At 46.1% G+C, this 11,215-nt stretch overlaps 1 protein-coding gene across 1 annotated transcript; it reads left to right on the top strand.

Moving 5' to 3' along the window:
* Positions 1-13: 13 nt before the first annotated feature.
* Positions 14-10,207, top strand: LOC135109846 (galactosylceramide sulfotransferase-like). The gene is made up of 10 exons (XM_064021602.1): positions 14-290; positions 5,709-5,887; positions 6,233-6,320; positions 6,832-7,005; positions 7,661-7,756; positions 8,020-8,172; positions 8,286-8,423; positions 8,557-8,799; positions 8,912-9,024; positions 10,023-10,207. The coding sequence occupies exons 1-10, from the start codon at positions 258-260 to the stop codon at positions 10,165-10,167; spliced, it is 1,362 nt and encodes a 453-aa protein (XP_063877672.1). The 5' UTR covers positions 14-257; the 3' UTR covers positions 10,168-10,207.
* Positions 10,208-11,215: the final 1,008 nt, after the last annotated feature.

The raw sequence follows: 11,215 nt of genomic DNA, 5'->3' as shown, positions 1-11,215 counted from the left end.
TTCCCTCCTCGGCTGCCTGGCGCACGAGGAGATTGTTGTGTTGCTGGTGTTGTTCATAGTGTGAAGGGCTGGAGGAGAGAGCAAAGAGGAGACTGAGCAGGGTGGCTTTACACACCCCGCTGCCTTACTGTCTGGTAGATGTGTGGCTCAAGTGTTCGAGGTAGGCAACACACACACTCTCGCTTTGACTCACACACTCAAGTTTTTCGTGGCGGTGTGCAGACGTGATGAGTATATGAGTGCTCGAAGGGATCCTGATGAGGCCTAAGGTCATCTCCGACAGTCTCAAGGTAAGTCAGGTGTGTTTGGTGTACTGGCAGGAAGAACGTGCTTGATCGTGCTTGCTTCTCCTTTGCTTCACTGTATTGTAGGTGTTACTGCAGGATCACGCTCGCTTCGCAGTAAACTTGCATTCTTTATCATTTATATATAGAGAATTATAGAAAATCAGTTGATCGTTATGAGTTTCTATCAGCTCAGATTAGATTACGTAAAAAGTCTCTGTGATGATAGTGAGCGATTTTACCCGCCAGCCGCATATCATTAGTTTACCGGCGAAAGGACGAGGGACGCGTGTGATTGTGCTTATAACTAAATGAGTAAATGAACTGGTAAAATAAAACTCCTCGTGCCTTCATTTCATTGCGTAGTTTCGTGACTGACGGCAGGATTCGGGAAGGGTGGCTGTGATGCATCTTAAACACTTCTGCGCTGCATCTCCACCACTTTCAAAAGGCTCTAGATGAAATTACACTGATTCTTAAGGATATTTTTATGGTTTTAGGGATTTTTACATTATCAATAGGAGAAACACTGTTGAGAGTGCTGCTAATGATCTTTGGGGGCTTGGAAACTGTCGTGGTGAGAGAGCAAAGCGTTTCAGAACAATGATTACGAGTGGAGGGGAGTAGCTAGTAGTGTGAGGGATCCGTGCCTCGTGTCTCAGAATGCCTCACCCAGCAAGTCAGTGCCGGGGAAGGGACAGCGACTCACCCGGCTGTAGGAAAAGAAAAAGGAGGAGGAGGACGAGTAGGAGGAGGAAGATTAGTGAAAGTGAACTCTCTCTCTCTCTCTCTCTCTCTCTCTCTCTCTCTCTCTCTCTCTCTCTCTCTCTCTCTCTCTCTCTCCGGGTTACTTTCTCCTCACGCCGCATTACTCGTAAGGTCTGGCCGGTGGTGTTTTGTTTCATACTGCTCGAGAGGATTTAATATTTGACCGATTAAATTTTCGTGTTAATGAGAAGGATGGAGAAGAATTTTTAAGATTGCCCGCCGTGGTTGCCCTAGCCTTGCGCCGAGTGTTGTATATAAAGACCATTCTGTTGTTGATGGGGTCGATTTCTAGATCGAGAAAGCATGTTATAGCATGTGTGTAGCCTTTGAACACTCACGTGACACCACAGCCAATGACACCTGCTTCGTCCACACTGGTACCGTCAAGAAGCTATCAGGCTATGTGTGGCAGCCCATGCATGAATGCACCTACTTATAACCACGTATCTTATCCATCCATAAATATGTCTAATCTTCTCTTAAAGCTCCCAGTGACACAGCTTTCACAGCCAACATGATCTGCACCTAACAGAGACCACATTCCTTAGCGTTCCAGCGTGTTAACGGGAATTTTCAAGGCTATTTTCGTGAGAGAGAAAAGTTTTAACAAGAAATTTGCACCATGAGTGGGAAAAAAAACCCATGAGAACCCAACTAATAACCTTCGTGGCTTTGGAAGGTACTCCTTATAGGACCGAGATCCCGAGGCGCTTCAGAGTCCGTGCTCAGATCACAACATGATTGTGGCCTGTTCAGTGTTAAGTAAGTACCTTGACCAGTATAAAAAAAAAATGATTTGCTCTCACCACGACTGTTTTCCAAGGCCACAAAGATGATAAATCGGGTTCTCAAGAGTGTTTCTCGTGTTAATAATGTAGAAATGGTGTTAATCTGTCACTAGAACCGTATAGATACCCTTATTATAAACCCGTGTAGCTTCAGTTACTGCCTTTTGAAAGTGGAGGAGGTGCGGCGCAGTAGTGTTTCAGAATATGACCCCATGTTATTGTTATTTGCGCAGGCACGAATGCACCCTCGAGTCCACCTCTGCAAGCCATTAATTAAGAGCAATACACTTATTTGTTTTACGGTTATTGACTGCGCGTTCAATGACTGCGTAGAGATACAGGCACGGTAGTCAAGGAGCAGGAAGTGGAGTGTTGCGAGGAAGAGGGTATGAAGCAGAGTGGAGTGTTGCGAGGTAGACAGTATGAAGCAGAGATACTACTTTGCTTCCTAACGCTTCTCCTGCTGCCTTTTTCATTCTCTCCGGAGAGGGCAACAAGAGAAATGAGAGTGAATTCAAATACAAATCATCGCTACATTCCGCTCATCTTCCACAACACAGCAATACGCTAGTAGTGCAGTGTCTGTCATCACCCCGCACGTTTCACCTTCAACTTGACGTCAGGGAAAAGAAAATCACTCTCCTAGAATATAAGAGCACAAAAAATAAGGGAAGCTGCAAGAACCCGTTAGACCCACACGTGACAGTCTCTTTACGAAACAAGCTTACTTATACCGAAGTCTTAATTTAAAAGACTTTGGATTCTCATATAACTATTTTCAAAGGTGATTATCGAGGTTCTCATTGGCATTTTCCCATTAATAATACTGAATACTCCTTAAATTTCTGCCAGCATCATGAAAGAACCCTTGAAAACTGCAGTAACGCGTTAAGACTCCCGAAACGGTTGAGAACACGGGACCTTAAGTATAACTGTGCTGTGGCCAGGCCGGTGCCGACGACTCGTGGTGCTGGGAACGGCGGAGGTCAGGATGTGGTGGTGGTGGTGGTGGTGGTGGTGGTGGTGGTCTCACGGAATCTTTGTGTAGAACGAAGTGGAAGGTGATTACAAGACAGTGGCAGATGGAGAGTAGGAGAGAGGGAAGGAGGGAAAGTCTGACAAAAACCGGCGGATAGGAAGGGAATGACTAATAAAGAAGGAGTAAGAGAAAGAAAAAGGAACTGAAAGATTAAGAGGAGGAAGATAAAGATGGAAGGAGTGATACACAGAAAAGGATCGAGGGAGGAAAAGATTAATAAAAAACGGCAGATGGGAAGGGAATGACTGATAAAGAGCGAGTAAGAGAAAGAAAACGGAGTTAAAAAAATGAGAGGAGGAAGATGAAGGTAGAAGGAGCTGAACAGAAGAAAGATAAACTCCTTTACACCCCTACGCGGCCTCGACGTACACTGATCCACAGTAAAACACCACAAATTTTGAATGACCCTACGCAGTGCTCGTCTGCCTCTTCACACTCCCTTGGGTTGCGGAGAAAAGCTAGTGCCGGTTTAGTTTCCAGTCCCCGGAGACTTAGCGGGGCGTGTTTTGTTGCGTTCCTCCCCGTGACGAAAAAAAACTCGTGAGTGCCACAAACTATGACGGTAACAATATGTAATGACGCGGCAGGTTGCTCCGTGGGCGTCATCTTCCTCGGGGTAACGGAACACCCTCCCCTCATAACTTCCTGGAGGGGCGCGGTGACGCGACGCACACTGAAAATCCAAATCGGTCACACGTGTCCGGTAAATTAAAACGAGTATATTGAAGATTTATTGAAGCATGACTAAAGCTGAAATTATTTAACCATATATCAAGGATAATTTAACAGGTATGTGCAGTCTGCTTCATATTTAATAAGGCACCTTAGTGAGCCTTTTTTTCTTTTCATTTTTCTTTTTTTTGCCTAACGCCAGTCCCATTCTTACATAAAAAAAAAAAAAGAACAAGGAAAGAAATATCACAAATACGGCGTTGAGTGGATGGAGGAAGCATAAGAAACATGGGGGAGGAGGAGAGGGGCAGGAAGGCTGATGTGGAGTGGTGGTGGTGGTCGTGGTGGTGGTGGTGGTGGTGCTGTGGGGGGAGGGGGCAGGCAGGCATCAAGCTTCATGTCAAAGGCAGCTCTAGCTAATGAGAGGTGTCATAAAAATTAAGAGAAAAGCCAATCTTTCTGAATTTTAAATTGGACAGCTGCTTCGTTGCATTTCCTTGCAGGTGTGTAGACTGAATTAGGTGTGTCGAAATGAGGCACAGCTGTGTAAGAACATAAGAACATAAGAAATAAGGTAAGCTGCAAGAAGCGACCAGGCTTACACGTAGCAGTCCCAGTATGAAACACATCGCCTTGTGCTTACATACGTAGCATAAGGACGGGAAGCGTCCTTAAGCTAGCATAAGGGACACGGGAAGCGAGAAAGCGAGAAATCGAGAAAAAAGACCAGTCTATGTACCTGGTTATATAGTGATGAAGAACACGAGACCTTTGCGGCTACAGGTAATGGCGTGTAGTGGAGATGTGAGTAAAGGCCATGTTCTGGAACACTTCTCTCCGCATCCCCACTACATTTAAAAAGGCTCTAGTTGAAGTTGCACGGAGATTTTAAGGGTGTTTTTTTTTTTCTATCATTCTAGTGATAGATTAACAAAATTTTTACATTATAAGCAGGAAAAATACTTTTTTAGAACTTGACTGATAATGTCTGTGGCCTTGGAAGATAGCTGTGGTGAAAACAAAAGCGTTATTGAACACGGGCCTGAAACACTTGCTGCCTGAGAGAGACTAAAGGGAAATGTTTAAAAAAAAAATGATACACGAGAGGTGTGGCTTAAGTGTGATGGATGTGCCGTACTTCTAGAGGTGCTTGCGAACATTTTTTTATTCTTTACTTATTATTTAATAAGAGGATCACTGGTTAACAGCAACGAGGGCGACGGAAACGTTAAAAAAAGACCCACTGAGGTGCCAATCCCAAAAGGAAGGCCAAAAGGATAATTTAAAATTGGAGGACACATGGGTGCTACACATTAGGTGCTACATAAATTTAAAGAAAAGTTGTAGTATGGTATTAAAAGACAAGGTGCTACTAACTTACCTTAATCCTGTGAACGTACATGTAGATCACTACGAGGAAGGACAAAGCGAGAAGATTCTGTGCATCACTACTAATCAGACGCACTGCAATGAAAAAAAAAAGGAAAAATACAACCGAAAATAAATAAAAGACAAGTAAATATAGAAAAAAAGAAATGAAGGAAGAAAGAAAAATGCATTAAGAAGAAGAAAGAAAATGCATTAAGAACATACTAACCTCAAGCACATGATAACATACCGGAGATAAAGAGAGTCAGTCACCACATCTTCCGTGACTCCACACTTGGCTCTCCGTGCCTGGGATCGCCATAATGGAAGGTGACTAGTTCCTCTTTTTAGGTAAATTGCTGGGATCGTCTGGGGAACATTAAATCAAGGGGTGGATCACGTGTGACGAGGAGGAGGAGGAGGAGGAGGAGGAGGAGGAGGAGGAGGAAGAGGGAGATGGTAGCGTGATCTTAACACTCTCTATCAATGCCAAGTCACGAGGAGGTAAAGAGCGTGTGTGTGTGTGTGTGTGTGTGTGTGTGTGTGTGTGTGTATGCAGGTGAGATCATTGGCTGCCTTAGTGTGTATGTGTGTGTGTGTGTGTGTGTGTGTGTGTGTGTGTGTGTGTGTGTGTGTGTGTGTGTGTGTGTGTGTGTGTGTGTGTGTGTGTGTGTGTGTGTGTGTGTGTGTGTGTGTGTGTCCTCAGGTGTTTATGGTGGACACACGTGGCCGCCTAACCCTGTATTAAATACTTAACGTCTTTGTACAAGTACCCATCGCTCACGGCAGGACGTGGCAGAGGGGGAGCAGTGCGGCGCCGGCAAGGGATGGACGATGAGTTTGCCCCGCTGCCCAATGGTGCGGCTCAGGGTGTGTCGCTTCACCTTCAGGGGTCTGGTGTTTTTCACGGTGGCGGTGGCGCTGCTGTATGGTTTCCTGCTCATGGATGGGGCGCGATCTGCAGGAAAGTGAGTGCCTCTCTCTCTCTCTCTCTCTCTCTCTGAGTGTGTGTGTGGGAGTGGATAAGTGGAGATGTTTATTAACTGATTTTAATTTTTATTTACTTTCAGCTCAGCTTGTAGGTATTACAAGGAAAGAAGGAGCTAAGATTTTTTTTTATTCTCATTAGGCTCAGCTAATGAGTCATAATTTTCTTTCCATTAATTTTATAGGTAACTAATTTGACTATATGATCCATTAACTATGAAATATTCTCTCTCTCTCTCTCTCTCTCTCTCTCTCTCTCTCTCTCTCTCTCTCTCTCTCTCTCTCTCTCTCTCTCTCTCTCTCTCTCTCTCTCGTCCCACACACAGGCCACCCTGGCTGGAGCTCAACACCTGCTCGCCGAGGAACAACGTCGCCTTTCTCAAAACCCATAAGTGTGCGTCCTCCGCCATCCAGGTGAGTATCTCGCTGGGAAGACGGTTCAGGTTCACTCACACACCAAAAACTTTAAACACACTTTAAACACACTAAACACTTATTATTACTGTTTATTAAATCACATTAAATAGCTTCTTTGTCATGAACATAGATCTACAGTATTCTAAATACACACATTAAAATAAATACATTTTAAATTCGCATCATGTCATTAGTGCGAACATAAAGCCAAATATTAATGACGAGTGTGTGTTTGGAGAGGGCGACTCTCACCACGACTATTTTCCAAGGCTACAGAGATTATTGACCGAGATTTCAAGAGTGTTTCTCCTCTTAATAATGTAGAAATCTTGTTAAAAAACACCCTTAAATTAAACCTCGTATAACTTCAACCAGAGCCTCTTGGAAGTAGTGGAGGTGCGGTGCAGAAGTGTTTCAGGAGATGGTCTTAATTCATATAAAACGACTAAAGATTTCACAAGTGGATAACCTGCAAACCTTGTGGAGCTCATCCCGCCCTTCTCCACAGAACATTCTCTTCCGCTATGGCGACAAACACAACCTCCACTTCGCACTGCCGGTCACGGGGAACTACTTTGGCGGTGGAAGACACATTTTTGAAGCTGGTATGGTCCGGTTCTCGCCCTTCAACAAGGTGACGCCCAACATCTTCGCCATTCACACCAAGTGGAACTACGAGGAGGTGGGTGGTGGTGGTGGTGGTGATGGTGGTACAGGGAACCCTGTGGAGAGGGATCGGTGAAGGGTCGGGGAAGGGTCGGGGGGGAGACGTCGTGGCACCAGTGAGGCCCTTCAGATCTTAGGTCTCCTGCTGGTCCGCTGCTGGACGTCGGATGTCGGGAGAAGCGGGACAAATTAAGCCAAATGATGTAAAGTTACAACAAATGTATCGATAGAATTGTGTAAAGTCTTTATTTTTATTTAAGTGGGGCTCTGGCCAAGAGCAACCAAAAATTGGAAATGAAGGCCCACTTAAGTGCCGGTCCCCAAACTGAAGTCAAAAAGAATAATCGAATATTGGAGGATAAGTGTTTTGAAATCTCCCTCGTGAAAGAAGTAGTCATAAGAAGGAGGAGATTCAGAAACAGGCAGGGAATTCCAGAGTTTACAATTTTAATATGATTTTTACCGTCATTTCATGTACAAAGCACAAGGAAACTGACTAGGAGATAATGTACACGAATGAACTTTGGGGTCCCGAGTCCTGCTGTCAGTTGTGTCTGTTCACTTTTCCAGTTTTTACTGCACGCGTCAGTTACAGTTTGAAGTGAGTTGGTTTGCACAGTAAGTGTGCAGTGATGAGTGTGTGAGTGACACGCCTGTCCTCTCTCCTGCAGGTGAAAAAAGTCATGCCTGAAGACACCGTCTACTTCACCATTGTCAGGGAACCCACGGCCCTCTTCCAGTCCCTCTTCGATTACGCCAGTATTGGGGTATTATTATTATCATTGTTGTTATTATTTTTATTACTATTATTATTATTAGTAGTTGTAGTATTAGTAGTAGTAATAGTAGTAGTAGTAGTAGTAGTAGTAGTAGTAGTAGTAGTAGTAGTAGCAGTAGTAGTATCATTATTATTATTGTTATTATCACCATCGTGATCCACTTGGCTGTGTGTGTAAGGAGGGTCAAGGGTCACGCGGCGTCCAGACAGCAGGCAGCAGCGAAATGTTGTAATGCGTCTTGTGTGTGACAGGAAAGAGCAGGCGGCCTGACGCTGGACGAGTACGTGAGGCGGAACCTCATTGACGCCAGCAGAACTGACGGCTACGTGGGCTACAACCAGATGACCTGGGACCTTGGGATGCCGCTGGAGGACATGAGCAACCTTACTGCCACCCGTGAACTGGTAAGTGTGTGTGTGTGTGTGTGTGCAGAAGGTTTGGGCTAGGATCTGTACGGGGAAGGGAACAGGTACAGACATTACAGAATGTGCATACATGCATACATACATACATACAGGTGCGGCGGGCAGACGCGCAGTTCGGGCTGGTGCTGGTGGCGGAGCGGATGGACGAGTCGCTGGTGTTGCTGGCCAAGTACCTGTGCTGGGAGCTGCGCGACGTGCTGGTGCTGCGGGTCAACTCCCTCAGGGACGAGGTGAGGCGGGAGGGAGGGGAGGGGGCACACAGTGCCTGTCAGTCACTCCCTCCTTCACGTGACTCAGTCACTTCCTCCTTCAGGTGACTCAGTCACTCCCTCCTTCAGGTGACTCATTTTGTTCCTCTCGCAGTTCAAGTCTTCCATCAGTGAGGAGTCGCGGCAGGCGCTGCAGCAGAGGCTCGCCCCGGACTACCTGCTGTACAACCACTTCTTGGAAAGGTTTGACCAGCAGGTGGAGGCGTTCGGGCGGCGCAGGATGGCGGCGGAGGTGGCCAGGCTGCGGGAGCTGATGGCGCTGCTCGTCACCACTTGTAACTTCGTTAGGAAGGAAGCCTCGGGTCTCAGTGGGAAGCAGAAGCCGTGGTCCAATAAGGTGTGTGTGCAGGGCGTGGCCGAGCGGGACTGGAAGTTTGAAAGGAAAAAAGAAGATGAAGTTCTTCCCACCCGGCGCCCGGCCCTCAGCTGTTTCACGGCTGTCTTTGCAGGTGGACGGGTTCCAGGCTGGAGAGGCAGGGGGAAGCTGCGGCTCGTACACCCTCGCTGAGTTTCACTTCCTGGATGCGCTGAGGAACAAGCAACAGAAGTTCATAGAGAAAAAGTGAGTGTCTGGTTTCCTCAAACACACACACACACACACACACACACACACACACACACAGTGTTTACTAGACCATCAATGCGGATCCCTTGAGTGCTCGCAGTGCGCAACCAGTGTCGTCGCACCGTGCACACATCATGTAGGTGCGGGGCGTACGTAGGGTTCGACTTTGAAAATACGTATGCGTGTGAGGGTGCGGGGCGTGTGCAAGTCAACAAATCAGCTGCGGTGTGCTGAACAAGGCAACTGTTTCCGGGAGGCAACTGCGAAAGGTGGCTGGAGGAAGCATGTGGAGGCAAGCGGCGTAGGGACAGGTGCTGCGGTCTTTGAGAAGGTGTAATTCATTATGGAATGTGATTTATGAGATGAAGTTCAGGTGTGAATGTGGCCCCGAGGTGGGTGGGTCACCAGAGCGAGTTGGCCTGCCGCTGGTGTGAGGCGCGGCTGCGTCACTGTTGACTCAGAGTTCCTAATTACAGACGCATTTTGTAGGGGTCTGGAAAACACACACACACACACACACACACACACACACACACACACACACACACAATTAGTTTATTGATCACAAATATCCAGTATAGATCAATATCATTTAGCAATAGAAGGTTTGTGGTCCTAAAGACATATGCTTTACCCCCCCCCACCATCACCCCATACACGTCACTATGATATATTATTCGGTCTTATGTTCACACTAATCACCTACTGCGGAAACCAACACACCTGTGAGGATCAGGGACGTACACGAGAACCTCACACCGAACTCCACAAAACCAAACGGACGCTGAACTTAACCAGACTAAATAGGTCATGTAAATAATTTTTTGTATAATTCAGTTTCTGCAGTAATTTATTTTTTTTTAAGGGGTGAACCATTATTATGAGCAAGATTTGTTAATTTCTCTTATTCATTCATTATTGTGCCTTTTACCGACCTCCTTAATACGTAAACTGCTCCCCCTCCCGCCGAGTCTCACCTTCATCGTCTCCTTCAGGTTTGGACTTCCGCCGGGGCCTCCCATCGGCGCCATACCTCTGGGAGCGCAGGCGATCGGGAAGCTGAACCCCAAAAAGATGCGGAAAAGTTTAGCACCAAAGAAGATGGGAAGTGACAGAAAAAGTGCTGCGGGCGGCGAGTGAAGGGAGCAAGGATGAGAAGGGAGGGAGGGAGGGAGGGAGGGAGGGAGGGAAGGGTGCTGCTGTGGCTGTGATCATCTGGGACCATTATTGTTGTTGTTCTTGTTTAGGTGAGTGTGGGGTGATTATGAGTGTGAGTTACCGATACACGGGGAGGAGGAAGAGAGGGATATGGAGGAGGAAGTGGAGAAGGCAGTGATTATAAAGATGTGATGCAGGAGGAGGAGGAGGAGGAGGAGGAGGAGGAGGAGCACAATGAGAAGAAAGAGAAGGACGAGGACGAGGAGAAGAAGGCAATGATTATGAAGACTTGTGTGATCTAACAAATGAATAAAAATATCTGAAAACTTATGATTTTTTCAATGATAAAACAACGATGGTGATGATGCTGATACTATGCTGCTACTTCTACTACTACTACTACTACTACTACTTAACAGCAACAACAACAACAACAACAACAACAACAATAATAATAATAATAATAATAATAATAATAATAATAATAAGTGGCCTTTTCTGGACCGGCACCCCGATGAGAGCACAGCACCACTCCCCACACGCACCATCTGCCTTCAGGGCCTGACAGCTCCCCACGCCACGCTGAAGGAAGGACAGCCAAGGTTTAATAAATAACCTTAGATAATCTCGGGCACAGCAGGCAAGCCGTGGTGGTGGTGGGTATAGGTTGGCGTGAATGACCTTGAAGAAGCACTTTCATTGCGCTATGTAACAATTTACAGCATCAAAATATTCTATAGAAGTCTTGACAAAGCCCTACAAGCCTGAGAAAGGGGTTCAAGGGATAGCTTTCGGTTCCCAGCTAATGTAATACTGATAATAGTAAGAAAACTAGAGAAGTTATAAATCAAATCAAACTTTCTTTTGTGATCTCCGACTTGATGCAAACAGACAAGAGAGGAAGACAATCTACAAACAATGAACTGGTTTCTGAAGGCTTTCGGGGTCCTGTCTCCTCTGCTTGTTATAACAAGTTCTTGTGGAACCTATCAGGGTTTTCAGGAGTGTTTTCCTGATCATGGTGATAGTG

Source organism: Scylla paramamosain, chromosome 19 (assembly GCF_035594125.1).
Source record: "Scylla paramamosain isolate STU-SP2022 chromosome 19, ASM3559412v1, whole genome shotgun sequence".
NCBI lineage: Eukaryota > Metazoa > Arthropoda > Malacostraca > Decapoda > Portunidae > Scylla > Scylla paramamosain.
Note: the sequence above shows the minus strand (reverse complement) of the source record. Positions and strands in the feature narration are given on the sequence as shown.

Coding starts and splice junctions, on each gene's coding strand:
- LOC135109846 (XM_064021602.1), top strand. CDS start 258: ATGAGGCCTAAGGTCATCTCCGACAGTCTCAAG. Junction 6,321..6,831: donor GTGCGTCCTCCGCCATCCAG/GTGAGTATCTCG, acceptor CCTTCTCCACAG/AACATTCTCTTCCGCTATGG. Junction 9,025..10,022: donor CAGAAGTTCATAGAGAAAAA/GTGAGTGTCTGG, acceptor CGTCTCCTTCAG/GTTTGGACTTCCGCCGGGGC.